This window comes from Rosa rugosa, chromosome 4, assembly GCF_958449725.1.
Source record: "Rosa rugosa chromosome 4, drRosRugo1.1, whole genome shotgun sequence".
In the NCBI taxonomy this organism is placed as follows: Eukaryota; Viridiplantae; Streptophyta; class Magnoliopsida; order Rosales; family Rosaceae; genus Rosa; species Rosa rugosa.
In genome coordinates this window covers 20,905,917-20,927,539 of record NC_084823.1, presented here as the reverse complement: position 1 = coordinate 20,927,539, position 21,623 = coordinate 20,905,917, and the positions used below count along the sequence as shown (strand labels likewise).

At 37.0% G+C, this 21,623-nt stretch overlaps 1 protein-coding gene across 1 annotated transcript; it reads left to right on the top strand.

The window, feature by feature from the left end:
* Positions 1 to 6,164: 6,164 nt before the first annotated feature.
* On the top strand, positions 6,165 to 11,068 carry LOC133745700 (probable plastid-lipid-associated protein 4, chloroplastic). Its single transcript, XM_062173817.1, has 6 exons — positions 6,165 to 6,507; positions 6,840 to 6,953; positions 7,956 to 8,051; positions 9,056 to 9,130; positions 10,165 to 10,232; positions 10,612 to 11,068. The coding sequence occupies exons 1-6, from the start codon at positions 6,193 to 6,195 to the stop codon at positions 10,682 to 10,684; spliced, it is 741 nt and encodes a 246-aa protein (XP_062029801.1). The 5' UTR covers positions 6,165 to 6,192; the 3' UTR covers positions 10,685 to 11,068.
* The last annotated feature ends 10,555 nt before the right edge of the window (positions 11,069 to 21,623 follow it).

The window sequence follows — 21,623 nt, the reverse complement described above, 5'->3', positions numbered from 1 at the left end:
TAGCTTCATTTTTGTGAAATTTGCGTTTGCGTTTGTGTTTCGCATCCTATTCTATTGTGATTTCAAGTGTTGGTGGATTGATATTGTATCTGTTTCTTGCAAGATCTAAGCATATGTTTATTCCAAAATGACTAATGAATTTGTCATCAAAAGATTCAAAAACTCAATAGCATGCAAAACCAAACTGTAGATGTGAGAGATATGGAGAGACTATACAGTAATGTTTCATCATCCACCTCTCATTGTATGGAACATTTCATTGTCATTTTCGTAGTTTGACTGAACCAGAACATGTCATTGTCATTTTCGTATTATAGTAGGAATATATGTTTCTTGATATTGCTCTTCTTGATGACCTGACCTCCAGAACCCTAAAATTGACAAATTATAGTCTATGACTCTATAACAGAACTGTTTGGATTTTTCATACAGATTGCTTCTTGCTTATTGCCTTAGAGATCTACTACCATGTCGGAAGCATCTGCTAGCTCCTCTGACCCTACTGCTTCCAATTCTGAACCATCCGCTTGAAGTTGTGCACTTTGATGAAATGTTGATGAACTATTTTAATTTTAAGTTATTTGTTTCCGTTTGAGACTTTCAATTCATTTTAGTTTACTGCAAATTGATGCAGCTGCATTGTTCTGGATGGACTATGGACAATCTATTGCTTATTTTTATTTGTTGTAGTTTGTTGGAATATGTATAATTGTATATTGTTGCATACTTGCAGCTTTGCATTGTTCTACAGTTTTGCAGTTTGTTACTTGGTTCTATTGAACTGTTGTTTGACAGTTAGTTGCTTTCATGAGTTTCATGCTTTGATAGTTTGAGAATTGTTGGAAATTGCTGATTTGCAATTATGATGTTGAATTGTTGATTGTTGAATATGTAGATAATGTTGAGCATGAATGAGTGAATAGATTGTGGCATTGTGCAATGTTGAGTGTGTGTCTGAAAAACAGGAAACAGGAAACTAAAAATGGCTGGAAAGTAAGTATTTCATGCCAAACTGACAATTTGGTTAACATAGGAACCGAGGAACCGAACTTGGATCCGAGGAACCGAACTTGGAACCGAGGAACCGTAGAACTGAAGAACTGAACTAGGAACCGAAAACCGACCCGAACATAGTCGGTTCGGTTCTACCTCGGTTCTTGATCCCAAAAATAGCAAATCCGAACCGATAAGCAATAGTCGGTTTCGGTTCCGGGTTGAGTACTGCAAACTGCAGAACCGACCCGAGGCCAGCCCTAGCTCAGTGTAATGTAGGTGGCTTAACTGTTGCAAAAGCACTTGAAATTTGTTCCAGCGTTCCTGTAGTTGTTTTTCTAGTGTTTTTCTGTAGTGATATACATATATGATGGTATCAAGTAGTTGTGTAATTCGTTGTACATGAAAATACAGAGAAAGAAAATTGTAATTCCCTTAAAACTAATTTGAAATCGATGCTTGCTTGGTCATTTTGCAGTTATCGATTGAAACATTTCAGCTTAGGAGCACTTGAATAGGTCGTCATACAGTTACGCTGGAAAGTCAAAGGAGTGGTATTAGCTGCAAGTGAAGTTTACTGTAACTTAACACAATGTAAAAAAAAAAATTAAAGAATCAAAGAAAGGAGGCAAAGAATACCAAAGTTTCCTCTATTTTGTACAAAGGTTAACTCAATTTAAATGCTGAATTTATGGAAGTTTTGAGGTGTACAGAAATTAAAGCTTCTGCTATGAAGAAAAGTTAAAATTTTGTTAATTGTAGAAGGAGTCAAGACTGCAACTTCTGCTAAGGTCTTGTTTGGATTGATTAAAGCATGTACAGAAATCTTTTATGTACACCCGTTGATCGAACCGAAGAAGACCCCAGCAGGAATTCATAATATATTGAATTATATCAAAGCAGCTAACGTTGACAACATTTATCTTTTTCCTTGGATTAAGTTTTTTTTTTTTTTTTTTGGCTATGGGAGGATTTTTATTCAACAAGAAGCAACATTACAAGCGAAAGACCCAAACCGGGCCCAAAGAAAAAGAACAAACAAACGAAAACAAACAGCCCAACAAGCTTCAAACATAGTGCAGATCGACCAGGAGAGAGATGAGGCAGTGACGTCGCCGCCACCAGCCAAACCCAAGGGTGACACAGAAACGTCACCAGATCGGCGGGCGAAACTTGGAGTCCAACCAACAATCCCATACAAAAATAGCAACACAGAACCCATCGAAATATTTCCATAACCCAAATCTCTAAACCATACAAAACAACTTCCGAAACAAACATAGGAACCAACAAAGAAGAAAAAAATAAACGATCCGCAGAGGGATCAAAGGGATAGATGGCCAAAGACCATGCAGACCCTTGTTGCACTACCGAATTCATCGGATGTACACGCGATAAGGGGACAACCCCGTTGAAAGAGACGATCCAAACGACGCCGACGTCGGAGCTCCAGAGGACCAACGAGCTATCAGTGAAGTGGAGTCTGAAAGGTGAGGAAGATGTGCACCTTGACCATGAAGAATCAGAGATTTGAGATATTGAGGAAAAGGAAGGAAAAAGAGAAGAGAGGACTGAGGGAAAGGACTTGAGAAGGAAGAGGGATGGTAGGGATGGGTAAACTGGAATTGATAAATTAGGAACGGTTGGGAGAAGGGATCTGGGGATGAAAGGAAAACAAAAGCAGAAGGGAAATCATACCGGCCACCGCCGTGGCAGAGAGCTACCACGAGAAGGGTAGGGAAAAAGCCTCACGAAGAGGGAGGGTATCTCCCCCGACTTTCAAGCCAAAGATCCAGATCAAAGAGATCTAGATCTGGCAAGAAAGGGGGGAGGAGGGGGAAAGCTATGTCGGCTAGGTTTTTTTTTAGAGTTCCTTTGATTAAGTTTGAAGTGATCATTCTTTCAACCAAACGTCAACATCATATACAGTTAGAATTCACTGTTTAAGTTACAGGATTAGAAGATATGCACAAGGGAGAGAGGAACTTGTTAGCTGCTTTAATTTCTTAACAAATGAAAAACTACCACATGGCTGAGTGTCACACTCATGACTCACCTCAATGTGTATATAGCACTCCCCTAATTTTATACAGATTAGTTTTTGTTATTGTTTTTGTCCAAGGTCATGATTTTTTTATTTTTTTTAGAAGAATGAAATTTTATTAATCATTAAAAAACCTACAACGCATTGGAATGACTGGTTGTGGATTTGAAACCAATGTTTTAAAATGCTGAGGAGTACCTCGAGGCATTTTGGGGAGAGCCTCAATAAGGAGTAAACCTCACGGTATAAACAATCTATACTTATACATGTAGTTATTATTCTTATATATAGAACATTAAGAGTAAACAAAAAACATTATTAATTGTCATCCATTCATAATAAGTAAAATACTAGAACCATATGATCCAACAAAATTACCAAACCATAAAATGAAATTAAAGATTCGAAGTTGAAATTTCGAATGACGTAGTTTTGAGTTTAAAAAAAAAAATAAAAAATTTGCTAGGTGTGCGCCTTTGGCTCCTTAGGCAGCGCTTTTTGCGCCTCATCGACTTGGCATCAAAACTTACTCATTTTAAAGTGCCAGTAGAGCGCTCTTTGCTAGTTGGTGCTTTGTTGAGTACAAGCTTTTAGTAGAGACTTATGATAGTATTTCAGGATATTCTCTAGCTACTTATTGTAATCAGGGGTTTAGGCTCAATGTCCCCCCCTTGTATTCGACAGTTTCTTTAATCAAGGCTATCAAGGCTTGAGGGCTGCCGCACCGCCCTTTTTCAAAAAAAAAAAAAAAAGTGAGTTTTATGCCTTTTGAGCCTCAAGGCGCGTTTTTTTTTAGGGTTCTTGACCAAAAGCCCCAAAATGAGCCAAAATTATCCCACTTACCCCAGCAACAGATTTTTATTCCCACTAACCCAATTTAAAGAAAAATGACTATTTTACCCTCTGCTTAATTAATAAATTACATACTGCCACTCGGTAATCTCTTTCTCATCCCCGATCTAGCTCTCTCTCTCTCTCTCTCCCCCCAACTGATTTCCAGCTCCGGCAAAGTTCCAGGCCCTCCGGCGCTCGACCCAGCCCCGCCGACGCTCCACCCAGTCCCGCCGACGCTCCACTAGCCCTTCCGGCGTCTTCAAACTGCTCCTTGTGACCTTCGATTGATCGTCGTCAGCGTACTGGTTGTCGTTGTGGGGAATGTGGTCCTCCGGAACCAGTGGGTCCGGCGTCAGATGTCGTCGTACCAGAGGTGGAAAACTGTCCGGCGACTCAGAGCGGTATCCTGGAATCATGTCACGGTCGTCGGGTTCATAGCGTTCAATTCCGGCAACCGGCGCAGGTTGGTTCACTTGGTTGTTCTGAGCTTGGATTAGAAGTTCAAACATTTCCTCGGTGAGAGCAAGAGGATCGTGCTTCTGCTGGCGAGGGTGACGCCGATCGGTAACGTGCCATCCTGCCGTCACTCGCGTAGCGCCTTGCGTTTCTTGGAGGGCAGTAGAAGCGACGTCGTTGGAAGGATTCTTCTTCTGGCTGTAGCACGGGGTTTCGTCAGAAACACAGGAATGAACGGGAAATGAGGTGCACCGTCGTCAGCCATGGCTCTTGCTTTCTTGAGAGTGGAAGAAGAAAAGACTACTGTGCGTGACTGAGGGAGAGAGAGTGACTGGAGTGGTGGGTGCCCAAATCAGATTTTTTTTTTTTTTTTTTTTTTTTTTAAGTAATGGGACAGAAGGAAAGAAAAAACAAGTTTTGAATATCTATTGGGGGGCAATAGATGTCTATTGGAGGGCAATAGACGTTTTTAAATTAATGCAATCCCTTCTTTTTTTTCTTTAATTAAAGTTTTATTTGTCTAATTTTAGGAAGATTAGTTCTCATTTCGGTAACCGAAACGTCTATTGGTGGGCAATATACGTCTATTGGGGGGCAATAGACGTTTTGAATTGATGTAATCTCCTCGTTTTTTTTCTTTAATCAAAGTTTTATTTGTGTAGTTTTAGGAAAATTAATTACCATTTCGGTAATCTAAACGTCTATTGGGGGGTAATAGATGTCTACTGGGGGCAATACAAGGCTGATAGTCGTCTATTAGGGGGCAATACATGGCTGATAGTCGTCTATTGGGGGCCAATAGACGTCTATTAGGGGGCAATAGACTATCTATTGCCCCTCTATTAGGGGGCAATAGATGTCTATTGGGGGCAAAAAAAACTTTCCGGTGAGATTTTCAGCAAATTCCGGTGGGCGGCAGCCGATGACCGGAATCCGACGGCCGGTGACCGGATTCCGGCGGCCGGTGACCGGATTCCGGCGGCCGGTGACGGGCTCCGCGCGAAGTCTCCTATGGTTTCTCTCTCTTCCATTTTCTCTATCTCTCTCTCTAAGTAACAAAGGGGTGAGGGGTAAAATGGTATTAAAAAAAAATTAAAAACAAAAAAAAAATCTTAATGGGGTATTAGGGAAGACTCCCTTAGAGTGTATTGGGTAAGAGAGAATTAAAAAAACTTAATGGGGTAAGTGGGAAAAAAATCCCTAGAAATGGGGTAAATGGACAAAACCCCTTTTTTTTAAAACATTGCTTGAAACCACAAGACATATTCTTACTAGGATATATGTAGTTATGGGTTTGTCGCTATTACTGACATCCATGATTTGATGAATCCCACCCCTAACCAAATTTTATGCTCAATGCTGCGGACAACAATGAACGGTGGGACAAATCTCGAGTGTCACATTACAGCCTTGCCACTAATATTAAAATGAATAACTTCATCCACTTAATACGATGTTTAAATACTACTAGACTACGTGACTGAGCAATTTATCATCATGTTGATAAGCATACCGAAATTAGAATACATACACATGGTAAAATCCTACGCTACATTAATGTATCAATATATCAACTAGACTAGATTTGATATAGAGATAGACTGTAGACTAGCTTGCTGTAATCTCAAATTAGTCTACATCTGCATCGAACTAGTCTACTTGATGTATCAATATATTTATTTTCCGTAGATGAACCCGTTCACATGAATAAAGCCATAGAAATGGTACCACAAAATCAAGTTTGAGCAAAAATAAAAATTGAAGTCTAAAAGGTCAGATAGTCCCAATCGATTTTCCAGCTTTACCCTTTTGCAAACCTTTATAAACTCTTGGAGAGTGACCCAACCCCAACCAGTGCGAGTGATATGAACCTGAGCATGGCATTATCTTCTTCCTGGTCACCTACGCTCCTTACAACCACCCAATCCTCCTCACCTCCCAAACTTGTCGATTCTCATTCCCCGCTCACCTCCTTGGCCTTCCCTTCCAAACCCACCACCACCACCCACACCATTGTTCCCGCGCTTTCCCACAAATGGAGAGCCAGAATTTCCTTCTTTCCTGCGTTTTTGAGCAAAGGCAAAGACGCCAAAACTCTCAAGGAGGAGCTTCTCGATGCCATTGCTTCGCTCGATCGAGGCGCCGACGCCACTCCAGAGGACCAGCAAGCTGTTGATCAGGTCGGTTTACCTGTAGTGTTTCCTATCCTCTGCTTTTCGTGATCTTAGGAAGCTTATTCTCAAGAAAACAGTTAACCTTGAATGGGATTATCTATGTGGGGAACGGTGCCAACAACGTGGTCTGATAAATAGAGGCTTTTAGCAGATAATGGTTCCAAATGGGTAGCTATTTTGGAATGTCCACAAGCCTGTAATAGTGTCTCCTTCTAGGAATCTAGGCTGAGGTTGTTTCTAATATGTCATTTGTGTTTTACTAAAGGACTGAAGGACATTAGTTTCTGATGTCTATGTGCATCTTTTTATTGTGTTTCTTGGAATTTATTTCTAAATAGATTGCACGCAAACTTGAAGCAGTTACTCCAGTAAAGGAGCCACTCAAATCTGGTCTACTCGATGGAAAATGGGAGCTTCTCTATACTACTTCAAAATCTATTCTCCAAACTGGGGTGAAGTGAAATTTTCATTTTGTTTACTTTAAATTTTAATTTCCCCTTTACTGTTGATATATGCCTGTCAAATGTCGGAACTCTGTCAAGACAATATGCCGTCATATTATAAGTTGACGTTCTGGCTTTAATGGAATCTTGATTATATGCTAGTTAACAACCCTTATTAAGGGGATTTCACAAAAATCCTATTACATTGAGAAATATTTTGAAGTAAATGACTATAACTTCATCTCTTAAAATAAGCCACATCATTTGGTTACTACTCAAGTACTTCCTATATATGACAAAATTCTCCTTGCTGTTGAGAAGTTCCTTTTGTTGGCGTTTCAATCTATGTTGGACTCAGGCAATTGTTTCTTTTCCATTTCTACTTGTAAAAGTCTCATTGGCAATTAAGTTGTTGCCAGTTTAACAGTTAAAGAGCATCCTGATGAGATCAGATAGTCTCAAAACTTTGCAATTTGCATTGCCACTTGAGACTTTCCATAGAGGGTGAGGTAGCAGACTTCTTACTTGTTCACTGCACAATTCAGGTAGCAGCCTCTTTTCCCATAAGGGAATAAGTAGCATGCATGCTAGCTACTTACAATCATGACCCCTAATTTATTATTTATAGGATCTTTGCAGAAGCCTGTATAGTGAGTGTTTTTTGAGAAGTTAACTGTTAAGATTTGTCAGATGACTCGACATTTCACTTTCTGGATAAAGTGCAAATACATATGTAGATATGTATGAGTATACTATTTGTATCTATATATCAGCTATCATGCAAACCCTTTTTTGTTGGGAATTAATGGATGTTCAACAGTCTCAAAACCAGTGTTGAAACAGTCAAAAAACCAGAAGTCCATTAAAAAATTATGTATCCATGCCACGTTTTTTTTTGGTAGTTTTTCTCTAACAAAGAAATGTTGTATTGGCTTTCCAACCCCTGTCTGAAGCTGCCAGTTTTAATTAGCTCCTATGTATTGCATTCACTGATATGTAATATCATGACAGAGACCCAAGTTTTTAAGATCGAGAGTAAACTACCAAGCAATCAATGTGGACACTCTCAGGGCCCAAAATATGGAGTCTTGGCCAACTTTCAATCAGGTTTATTCTGTTCATTTTGTACTGTCATGTTTAACTTTGTTTTGAACTTTTAATGAACCATAATTGTGAATAGAAGCATTAATGTTTCGTTTATATTCCACTCTGTTACTAGCCTTACGTAAAATTTTGAACACGATCTCTCTATTCCTGCTAAACCATTCTTATTCCTCTTCAAAACCAGTATTACAACCAAATTCTTTGAAGAGTATTCATGACTATTTGTAATCAAATCTATATGAACGATAATTACTCCTTGGTTGGTGACTCATCAGTCATGAGTCATGACTCATTAGTCATGTGCTAGGGTACAACATGTAGAAGATTCGGAGTTATAGATATTGGTTTGAGGCTTTAGGTTTTCCTGAGCATTTTGGTTGTCAGTGCTAAACTTAATTTTTGACTCTAATTAAATAGTGGACAACTGCCTTTGCGCCTCTGTAGTTGAATGTAATTTCACTTTGGTTGTTGATGCCTTCGATTGCATCAGATCAAGCATTCTATTGCTATTAAACTTCCAGTTAGTATCTAGTATCTACATTAACTCAACTAGATCAGCGACGATATAGCTAACCAAAACGTAACATCAGCTAAACTGTAAAGGGATGATGTAGCAGGTGTGTGCAGTATCCCTCCGGTGGTGATATTGCAGCTACTGTGTGTCATGTGTGTGTGTGTGTGTGTGTTTTTTCATGGAGGAATATATTGTTGTTCATTAAAATGTTTGTCATGTGCGGGTACTCTGTCTGACTTGTGTAAAATTTTAAAGTGTTTTGCTATAAATTAGTCAAATTTATACTTCATCCACCAAGGTGAAATCTGACTCAAGGGACAGCTGTGCAAAGTGTAATTGAATCTTAATATTTGTTCAGACTTTAGGGGAACATGTGATACATACTACACCTCCAAAGGAAAAATAAGCGGAAGTACTAGTGAACTGATGTGTATATCCGTGCAAAATTTGACCTATATTATGCTGATATTTCATTTAAAATTTTTATCTGTAGGTAACAGCCGATCTAACACCTCTGAATGCAAGAAAAGTGGCTGTAAAATTCGACTATTTCAAGATTGCAGGCCTGGTAAGTTTTTTATTGATATGTTGAATGGTAAGATTTTGGTCCCAGGGAAAGGTTGGTTGGACCATTGAGCTACAAATAATAATCATTCAGTCCTTAACAAAGTAGGAAGTGGTCATGTTGTCCCCTGAACAATGCTTAAGGTTCTCACATTCATTTAATAATATGCAAAAAGATCGAGTTTCAAATGGAAACAAAGGTCAGTCGGTGTGAACATGCCAATCATGCCATATGTTGTGTAAAACCAATTGTGCAAAATTCAAAGGCACCTGATATGGCACTAGTCAATGATGATGGGGAGGAGGAACGATATTGGACTAGCACCCCCCAAAAATTTTAAATTTCCTCCTTGCTCTGTTTTAGTTTCTTCAGAGTAAGTCTTGGACTGCCCTCGGCATTGAACATGTCTAAGGTACGAATTTGGAAGCATCAGGATGATTTTAGATTAATTTCTTCAATAATATAGAAACTTATTCTTTCTGTTGTTCATATACTCACGAACGGCAATTAAGTTCCCTTTATCAAATGCAGAAACATATATCTGCCACCAAAACTCATCCTAGTACAAGATGAACATGCTAGAGAAAAAGGGACAATCAAAAGAAAGATTTTTTTATTGAGTTTGTCTTGCGCATATATCCATTAGTTAGAAGAATGGAAAGTGGACGTCTATGCAACTCAAAATTTAGATGTGGGTTCCTGAATATTCAGGATTTTATTTAATCTGAAGGTTTGAGTCTCTCATCTGAAGCAAAGATGAAGAATTTATGTAGTGAGATGGGAAAAAAAGACTTGGAAACCATAAGATCTGCTATTTATCACTGGCCAGCATATGCACAAACCATTCCCTAGTATAACCTAAAGAAATTTAGGATCACACATAAGTTCAGCAAACAGAACCTGTCCTGTCTTGTTCACTCTTTGTTCTTTTATGTTTGTTATATACATATACTGATCTGTGAGTTCTATTCTTGAGAAAATGTAGATATCTTATGAAGCTTACGCTTAAGATTGACTTATGCCACCATGATATACAGATTCCTGTTAAGGCACCTGACAGAGCCCGTGGTGCACTGGAAATTACATATTTGGATGAAGAGTTGCGGTGAGTTTAATTGTAATTTCAATTGGATGAAGGATTGAGATTACTGCTCGCAAAATTAGGAGTTGACAGCTAAACTTGTTGATTACTCTCTCCTTGGTGAAACAAATTTAAAAAAAAAAAAAAAAGGTTGTATGTTTTACTTTAAGGATACAAGAATGACACATGCAACTTTGGAGAAACAGCCCCCCAACTGCCTTACATTATAGACAAGTTTGATAAAGTTTGGAATTGGATAGAGCTACATATGATCTTGTCGCAAGGTTATATACACTGTAAATGAGTTCTGTTATTAGATTAGTTGATGTTTGCTGCCTTTTCTTGTAGAATTTCTGTTTCATCTACATTTACTGACAACTTGTTCGGTCATTACTATTGACAGTGTCTCAAGAGGTGATAAAGGAAACCTGTTCATCTTGAAATTGGTTGATCCATCCTATCAAGTACCTGTCTGATGCGTACAATTATATTGTAGAATGTGCAACTATCTGGTCATCACAAGAGAATTCATGACAATGGACTGAAGCATGCCAGTTTTTGTATATCTGATCATATATGGAGATTGTTGCCTCTGTCATGCACAGGCATCTCCTAACTTTTTTTTTTTTTTTAATATCATGTGAAAATTGCACAATTTGATCCAGTTCGAGTTGTTATATTTTTTTGTGACCCACTTTAACAACAGAATTGTATCATTGGAAATAATATAGTCACAGGTCAAAGTATGTACATCTGTTGGTAGTAAAGTATCGTACGCCATGTCCTCAAGGTTGTAACTTGTAAGTGCAAAATATTGAACAATTTATATGTTTGTATAGAAAAGGATTGACATTTGTATTTCTGTTTCTTCAAAAACTCCTATGCGAAGTAATTGATGGTTGGAAATCATTGGTCCACCCTATTTCTCAGAGACGACTGCAATTGATGAACATTGGTTTGATAAGTTCTTGCTTCTGATATTCAAGGTGACAGCAATATTCTTCATAGAACTTTTATCAGTGTGCCACTGCTGTTGATTACCATAAAGCCCTTCAATCTTATTTCTTCTTCTTCTAACAAGAGTAGTAAGGTGAAAGGGTATGTTCACATATCTCAAGGCTGTAGGCATCTCCTCTCGCGCATCTTTGTTGTAAATCCAGCAAGGGTATGTTGCTGCCTTGGAACTTTGAATAAATTTTTGCTTAAAGTTCTTGGGAATATGTATAAAAATGGAAATTGGTGTATGTTTTGTGAAGACTGAATAACCCCTCAAATTATTGTGCATATATACGCTCTAACACACTGTTACTGGACCAGGTTTGTTATGGAAACTTTGAGGCCTGAAGGTGAATTTTTGGAGAAAAAGTTAACTTTCTTGGTTCTCTTAGTTGTAGCCTATTTTCACTTTTACAAAGGACGGGTATTTCCATTTTACAAGACTGTTAAAACATTTACACATGTATGTTGAAAAAGATGTGCAATCTTCAGCTAGCAGAAAGTCCTCATGACAAAATATAGACATGCATGCTGATGCACAGTGTTGTGTCAAACAGAGTCGATTACCAAGCATTCACATTGTTCAAATTGAAAATAGAAATACCAAAATAAACTTTGCAGCAAGTCATAGCTAGGCTTGTAGCACATAGTTCAGATAAAAGTGTTAGAATATGTGGACTTAACATTATCTAAATCACATTGAGATAAAACCAGTTGATTTAATCCTATGTAAATAACAAGAAGTACATGAATATAACTCTAATTCCAGTTATCTACGTGGGTATATATCTCCTAGTAGAAGTAGGGAACTCATTTGTAATCAACCTGAATTACATTAAGTATTTGTGATAGATTCTAAGTCTCCTATCAAGATAAACATGAAGCAAGTACTGGACTCCTTATGGGATGAGTCTAGCTCGGGTTTATTGGCCAATATAAATAGGGAGCAAAGTCCCTGTATTCATCACCGTTGTCAAGCATTTTGTTCAGCCCCATTCTGAAGCTTTTGGTGTTGACATACAGAAGGCTTTCTGCTCTAGTTCTGCTACTATTCATTCTCGTTTCCAGTTGCTCAAGATGTCTAACCTTGGTCAAGTTGTTTCTGCAGGGATCCAAAGCGCCAATGATGCAGGTGGAGTACTAGTTCCACTAGGAAAGCTATTCTGCAGTTTATGTGTGGATGTTGTGCAGCTGGTTTAATTCATATTGTGTATGTGTTGTATGATATGGTCTTGTGGTAGATGTGTTGGTTGATGCATCATATAGAATTAACAATTGGTATCAGAGCTTAGGAATTTCATAAAACACATATCATGCGTTTTGATTTGATTCAGAAAACCATACTATGAAAATTATTTTCTGGAAAATAAAATATATTTTCTATTTAGACTAAAGCAGGCCTTAAGTGATTTTAACCCGGTTTTAGTACTAATCCAACTCATTAAACAGGCCCAAAACCCGAGTCCAGAATTTACATATTTAAAGAATATTACCGTTAGAACATAACGGTCACTTTTGCTTTAGGTATCGGGTTAAGATAGGGCTTACTGAGATGAATTCTCAGTTATGGGATTCAAGACCCCTCTTTTAGAATTGATTGAATCATATGGAAGGGTTGAAATTGTTGCTTGTTTTCTTTTTGCTTCCGCTATAAAATAATTGTTGCAGCGCTGTAGCAGAGGCCAAGGTATGTTCATTGGGAATCCCAGAACTTGTATTTAAATTTCTGCATATGGAAAGGGTTGTCATATGGATTACTGTTTAGCATATGGAAAGGGTTGTCATAATCATATTTGGAATGATTGATCATGCATATTGAAGAAATTCTGCATATATGGTTGAATGTCTCACTGTGATCGTGTGATGAAAAGTGTGGAATTGAGAATGATATGGTTACTGTGATGGTATGATTTGATGATTTTGATTGAGTATTGTTTGTTTTAAGTATGCTATGGTTTTTAGTTAACAACTAGAAATATATCTCCCAACATTAAAATCTGCAGTATTGTTATTATCATAGCATAAATTAATAAGTTCATACAGAAACTGAGCATATGGTTATTAATTCTAGTTTTGTGATTCTTGGAAAATTATATTGATTATTTTGCACAAAGCAAATCTTCACTGTCATTTTACAAAATTTGAGTATTAACAAAACTGAAACTTGTGTTACTGCATTTAAAATTGCACTTATATTTTGTCTTCCAAAGAAGTTGTTCACTGTGTAATTTTGAATGCAGAACAGCATCATATGTAATCACAACTATCTATTTAGATACCTTGAAGCTTTTCTTGTCCAAAGATCTTGACTGATTCAAGGAATGACTGATTTTTGTAAAATGCAGTATGGTGATTTAGAACTTTAGAATGTTGAGTTTTATGCCACAAAGGTGTTACTTGATATTAATTCAGTTATGGGGTTTTATAAAAACTAATCATGTATCTGCATAAATTAAAGCTCATGACTGTTTTTGAATTTTATGTCTTTTGCTTTATTTTGGTTGTGTTATTCAAATACATGATTTTGTTTTAAAGATTAACACACAGATAAAAGTTTTACTGCAGAAATCTTATTTTCTTTATTTTTCTGTGTTTTTAGGTCTAAATGTGGTCACTATAGGCCAAATTCAGTTGCTTAATGGATGGAATTATAAGAAGTGGAGAAACCAAGTTGAATTTTATCTGTCTATGCATCAAAACATGGATCTTTGCTTGATTGAGGAACAACCATTAGAGCTAGACACTGAGAGCACAGAAGAAGATAGAAAATACTATAAGGAGTGGTATAGCTCCAACAGGAAAGCCAAAAATGTGATAAGAACCTCTATGTCTGACACAGTTAGGGGCTCGATCATTGAGCCAGAGCTTGCCATGGATTTCCTAGAAGCCATAGGAGATAAATATCAGGAGAGTGACAAAGCTGAGGCTGCTAGGCTATCCAAAAGATTTAATGAGCTGGAGTTTTCAGGAAAAGGAAGTGTGAGGGAGCACATTATGGAGCTGATTGACCTCAACTCGAGGCTGAGGGATTTAGACATGGGAGTTAAAGACTCTCAGGTAGTGCATGTGGCACTCCAGTCATTGCCTAACACCTACAGTAACCTGAGAACCTCCTACCATGCCCAAGAGTCTAACTGGGACTTAAACAAGTTAATTTCTATCTGTGTAGTAGAGGAAGAGAGAATCAGGAAGGAAGGCAGACCAACTACTGCAGTCAACCTAGTTGAGAAGCCTAAGTGGAAGAAACAGAACAAACTTAAGGCCAAGAAGACTACCACCACTAAAGTACCTGGCAAACCTGCAGAACACAAAGCTGAGAGACCTTTTAAGTTTAAGTGCTATTTTTGCAAGAAAATAGGGCACATGAAGAGAGACTGCAGTGGTTTCAAGGCTTGGATGATAAAGAAGGGTGAGTCTTTTCCAAATTCTGTCTTTTCTCTAGAAGTTAATTTTGTTAATATAGCATCTCACTCTTACTGGTTAGACTCAGGCTCACCCATACACATTACGAATTCCTTGCAGGGTTTAACAAACAGGAGGACACCAAAGAAAAGTGAGGTCCAAGTTTGTGTGGGAAATGGTTCGAGAGTAGCAGTTAAGGCCATTGGGACTCTGAAGATTGATTTAGGCTTAGGAAATTTTCTTTTTCTAGATAGTGTTTATTATATTCCTTCCTTGAAAAGGAATTTGATTTCAGTAGGTCTTTTAGTTAAGATTGGTTGCAAACTCATTATTGATTTCAGTGGAATAAAGTTATTTCAGGGTTCAAATTATCTTGGCTGTGGTGTGTTTATGCATGATTATTTGAAATTAGATTGTTCTGTTGCTCAACAGGAGATTATGTTGATTGAAAATAATCAAAACACTATAAAGAATAACACTGTCACAGGTACAAAGAGAACATTGTTCAATAATAAGTCTGCAAATATATGGCATAGAAGATTAGGCCATATATCCAAAGAAAGACTGAAAACACTCAAGAAAAATAAAATTTTACCTGCATTGGATTATACAGATTTAAATGACTGCATTGAGTGTTTTAAAGGGAAATTGACAAACTACAGAAAGAAAAAGGCCTTAAGAAGTCAAAACCTATTAGAATTAATACATACAGACATATGTGGTCCATTTAAACACAAAACTATCTGTGGAAATTTTTACTTCATCACATTCATAGACGATTTTTCCAGGTACTGCTATATCTATTTACTATCAGAAAAATCACAAGCTCTAGATGCATTCAAAATTTATAAAACTGAAGTTGAATTGCAGCTAGAGAAGAAAATTAAGTTAGTGAGATCTGATAGGGGAGGGGAGTTCTATGGAAAACACACTGAAGCAGGCCAGCAAAAGGGTCCTTTTGCACTATATTTACAGGAAAATGGCATTAAGGCTCAGTACACAACTCCCTATAATCCTACACAAAATGGAGTAGCAGAGAGGAAAAATAGGACATTGTTAAACATGGTGAGAAGTATGATGTGCACTACAGGTCTACCTATATTTTTATGGGGTGAAGCTCTTAAGACTGCAAATTATATTTGCAATAGATCACCTAGTAAATCAGTAGACAAGACACCTTTTGAGTTGTGGTGTGGAAGGCAACCTAGCTTGCATCACTGCCATGTGTGGGGATGCAAGGCTGAGGCAAAGTTGCCAAATGCACAAACACAGAAGCTTGAATCCAAAACAGTCAGTTGCCATTTTATTGGCTACTGTGAGAAATCTAAAGGCTATAGGTTCTATGCAGCTCAAAATTTTACCAGAACTTTTGAAACTCATCAAGCAAAATTTTTGGATGAAGGTTACAGTAATACTAATTTTGAAGACTTGTCTTTAGAGTTAGAAGAAATTACTGAAAACGAAAATTTACAGAACATCTTGCCTTTAATTCAGTCAAATAATGCAGATACAGAAACTCAAAGCCAAAATCAAGTTTTAGAAGAACCAGTAGCCTTAGAACCTCATACAGATGAACCTATGAATAATATCCATTTAGAAAATAACCCTGCAGAAGAACAAATTCCATCTCAGCCTAGGAGATCCCAGAGAGAGAGAAGACCAGTATATGGGGAAGATAGTGATTTTGTAGTGTACCTGCAAGAAACTGATATCCTAGGTGAAGATAACGATCCTTCAAGCTTCAAGCAAGCTATTGAGAGTCATGAAGTTGAAGAATGGCAGAAGGCCATGAAGGCTGAGATCGAGTCAATGAAGCAAAATTCAGTATGGGAACTAGTCAGACCAAACCTCAACCAAAAACCAATAGGCTGCAAGTGGGTGTTTAAGACAAAGAGAGATGCAAATGGTAATATAGAAAGGCATAAAGCCAGGCTAGTAGCTAAGGGTTTTACACAAAAAGAAGGCATAGACTATACAGAAACATTCTCTCCAGTTTCAACTAAAGACTCATTTAGGATTATAATGGCTCTAGTAGCACATTATAATATGGAGCTGCATCAAATGGATGTGAAAACAGCCTTTTTGAATGGAGAGTTAGATGAGGTCATATATATGAAACAACCTGAAGGTTTTGTGAAAATAGGAAAAGAAGATCATGTATGCAAACTGAAAAGATCAATTTATGGACTTAAGCAGGCTTCTAGACAATGGTATAAGAAGTTTGATTCAGTGATTTCATCTTTTGGCTTTTCAGAAAATATTGTAGATGAATGTGTGTACATTAAGACAGCTGGGAAAAATTTTATTTTTCTTATACTGTATGTAGATGATATTCTTTTAGCTAGCACTGACATAAAATTGCTTAAAGATACCAAAGCTTTTCTGTCTAAAAATTTTGACATGAAAGATTTGGGTGAGGCATCCTATGTTTTAGGAATTGAAATTAAGAGAGACAGGGCACAAGGCTTATTAGGCTTATCTCAACACAATTACATCACAAAAGTGTTAAAGAGATTTGGAATGGAGTCTTGTGCATCAGGTGATGCTCCTATGACCAAAGGTGACAAACTGTCTAAAAACAAAAATTCTAAAAATGGGGGGAAGATGTCTGATATGGAAAGCAAGCCTTATGCTAGGTTAATTGGTAGCCTAATGTATGCACAGGTCTGCACTAGACCTGATTTATCATTTGCAGTTGGAATTTTATCTAGATTTCAGTCTAATCCTAGTCATGAGCACTGGGTTGCAGGAAAGAAAGTACTTAGATATCTGCAGAAAACAAAATCTCACATGTTGGTTTACAGACAAGTTAAGAAGCTTGAACTTGTTGGCTATACTGATTCAGATTTTGCAGGCCATTATCCGGATTCTAAAAAGTCCACATCAGGTTATGTCTTCATGCTTGCAGGAGGGGCTGTTGCATGGAAAACCATGAAACAGTCATTGATTTCAACCTCCACTATGCAGGCTGAGTTCATAGCCATTTATGAAGGAGTCTGTGAAAGCTTGTGGATCAAAAATTTTCTATTGCATACTAAAGTATTAAGTTCAATTGGTTCAGATGCATTGAAAATATTTTGTGATAATGAGGCTGCAGTATTTTTTGGTAAAAACAGTAAAAGATCCAACAACTCTAAACACATAGATTTAAAATTCTATAGTGTTAGAGAAAGAGTGAAGCATGGTGAGATAAATGTTTTGAATATTGACACTGAATCACAACTTGCAGATCCTTTCACTAAAGCATTATCAGTTACAAGTTTTCAGAAGCATACCAAGAACATGGGAATTCTATCTAGTTTGGAGGCTTGAGCTCAGTGGGAGCCAATTTTAATTTTTAGAATTTATTTTGTAATAGGATTCTTGGTTCAGTCATTATCGATTTTAGGTTTTGCTTGTAATTTTGATACTGCAGTTTCTGAATAAATGAGGTATTTCATATATGTGTTCTTTTGTTTTAGCATTACTTTAATTTCTGCAGTCTTGAAAATTACAATTCTTGAACTTTAAAATATCAATGTGTGTTATCAAGTGAACTTTTCTGCATTGAGGAATTTTGCAGCTTCAGTTTCAGTTTTCAGTTAAGCAAATACCAGTTCACTAGTGTTTCAGTTTTTGCTGTCAAGATTTTGAATTGTCAAAATCATTCTGTTGGACTGTGAGCATTGGATTTTGCAGGTAGATATACTTATCCAAATTTTGCTCTTATTATCACTTTGAGCTTATGTGATTGCAGTATTTGATGTTAGTGATCTTTAATCAGTCTGGTTATTTAATCAAAATTGGTTTGAGGTTCTGCATTATTTTCTGCAAATTGACCAAGCTGAATGAGCTATGAGTTTTTGTGTATTTCAGTGCACACTTCAGTTTGTTGTCTATATGGGATTATTGGTTCAGTTGTGTTGTGTACAGACAATGTTAGTCCAAGTGGGAGAATGTTAGAATATGTGGACTTAACATTATCTAAATCACATTGAGATAAAACCAGTTGATTTAATCCTATGTAAATAACAAGAAGTACATGAATATAACTCTAATTCCAGTTATCTACGTGGGTATATATCTCCTAGTAGAAGTAGGGAACTCATTTGTAATCAACCTGAATTACATTAAGTATTTGTGATAGATTCTAAGTCTCCTATCAAGATAAACATGAAGCAAGTACTGGACTCCTTATGGGATGAGTCTAGCTCGGGTTTATTGGCCAATATAAATAGGGAGCAAAGTCCCTGTATTCATCACCGTTGTCAAGCATTTTGTTCAGCCCCATTCTGAAGCTTTTGGTGTTGACATACAGAAGGCTTTCTGCTCTAGTTCTGCTACTATTCATTCTCATTTCCAGTTGCTCAAGATGTCTAACCTTGGTCAAGTTGTTTCTGCAGGGATCCAGAGCGCCAATGATGCAGGTGGAGTACTAGTTCCACTAGGAAAGCTATTCTGCAGTTTATGTGTGGATGTTGTGCAGCTGGTTTAATTCATATTGTGTATGTGTTGTATGATATGGTCTTGTGGTAGATGTGTTGGTTGATGCATCATATAGAATTAACAAAAAGAAATAAAAACATAAGAGTCTTCTAGCATACGGGTAATGTTACCAGTACTGATGAGCGGCTTCTAGCACACATGTATCACCATCTCGATCACTAGTTAGCTTCAACTTATTGTTCTTCCATTTCAGCTGCAATTCCCCAAAAGCCCTGGCCATCCCATTCCTAGCTCTTTATCCTTTTGATCATCATCCAGATCACGAGCATCGTTCCACAGTTTTTGCACCGACTTCTCCAAAACAGAACCAATCTCAAGCTCATTGTCCTCAAAGGAGGCAATCAGTTCCTGAAGCTCAGAAATTTCCTTCTTCAAAGCAGAGACTGCCTGTTTGCAGTCGAGGAAACATGGCCCCACAAAACCAAACCAAGCACATCTAGTTTCACCTCGTGGTATGAGAGTGAATGGTTGAGTGAAACCTCGATCAAGAGGCAAGTAAGCTGCATCAAAGGCGGTGATGAGACTAATATTTGCTATGTTTTTAATGCATTTCTCTCTACATTTTACTTAGTTATTCTCTTAACATTATCATTTCTAACTTAGTTTTTATTTTTAGACACAAATTAGTTTTTTTTTTTTAGGTACTTTTAATCTAAAAATGGAAGGCAAGGAGGAAATGGCGTAGAAATGGAGAAATGATGCATTCCCAATCCTACTAGGAAAAGGAATCCCAGTTGAAGTAGGAATCCTGAGTCAACTAGGAGTCAAGCTCGGAACAATGATGAGAAATGGCAAAAATGCAAAAGTTCTAATTGGACTAGGAAACCTGTTGGCATAATGAGTCATGATGATACTAGGTTACCTAAGTGGGCTAGGAGAGCATGCATAAAGAACATTCATGAAGCTTCTAGATGATGTCATGGACGACATGTGCAAGGCATGTGGTGGCAAAGCAATCAAGATTACATAAGGAATCCTAATTGGATGCAAGATACGCATCAAACTCAAATCTAATTCAAATTACGAAATCTGCCTGTGCAGATCAGTCAAATTCGACAAAGTCCTGAGAGCAGCTCACAATCATCCAGATTATGATCCTTCTATAGTTGGAAAGCTACGGATGTTTAGTTTCTAGAAATTTTTACAGTTTGTCAATATCAATTTTCTAGAAGAAATTATGGCCGATTTAGTACATGAAGGTCAATCTGCCCGAGAATCTGTTTTGTGCAAATAAGGAGAGTTTTGGACGTGAATATCTTTTGGACGAGTTTGGGAAGGTCTCTACTCCATATTTGATCTGATTTTTAGGATATATTTTAGCCATGATGATGTGGACCAATGAGAAAATTCAAAAGGAAATCTACATCAACACAAAGAAGGAAATTGAATCAGATTTGAAGAAGAAAATCTAGGGTTGACGTCTAAAGCTTCTCTATATATACACACCTATGTTGGACGTCCTACACATCTTCCTTCACCTCATTCAGCCATCTCTCTCCCTCCATACATGTCCACCCATCCCACAACTCAAAAATCTCTCAAACCCTGAATCAAATAACGCCATCCTCCCCTTTACTCTCTAAATTTCAGATCCTCTCTAGTTCAAGCTTTGAAGCCAAGAAGCAAGCTCCATCATCTCCAACACATCCTTGCCATAGTCCTCATCACGTCCACCACCTTTGAAGACCTTCTTGCGTCATTGAATCACTTTAAAAGTGTAACCATGCCTTTCTATCTTTTGTTTTTGGTTTCTTATGTTTGTAATGTTAAAGACAATTTCACTAGCGTTCTAGATTTTTGTTTTAAATGGATGTTTTGATATTATGAATTAATGTTTAGTTTTTAAATAACCATGAAGCAAGAAAACGTTTTAGGATTTTTAGATTATAAATTGCGATATCGCTTTGTGATGATGAATGTTTGTTGATTTTGTGCTTCAATCCCACTTTTTATGTGTTTATCTTAGTTGGTTTGAAACAATTAGGATTTTCATATATCAGATTTTAAATTAAGATTTGCTAGCGCTCTAGGTCTTAATTGCTTAAGTGGAAAACCTATACTTCCTTAGGTAAATCAACAATGAGTCTTGCATGCTTGATTAGCGTTCTAACTCATGTTCTTGGCTTAAATCAATCAAACTTTCATTGATCTTTATATATGTTTTTTTAGTGAGTAGCATTCTATGACAAGCATTGCATGTTTAATAGGATTAACTATGGTGCGTTCATCTAGTTAATTTAAACAAGGAAAGTAATAAGAACTTTGTATGCGTTCATCTCTGTTCTTGATTGATTTCTATCTTCATTATATGTTGATTTGTGATTTATAATTTGAAATTGTGTTTTTGTGTTAATGGTTGATAACTACATCTTACAACTTCTCCAAAATCTATTTCTATTTTGATTCAGATTTCTTTGATCATTTAGGTTAGATAATTAGATTAGAATACAAACTCTAGCTCATAAATCCCTTATCTTGTAATTTTGAAAATATATACTTTCTTTTATTTTTGTTTCATAGTTTGTGAATAAT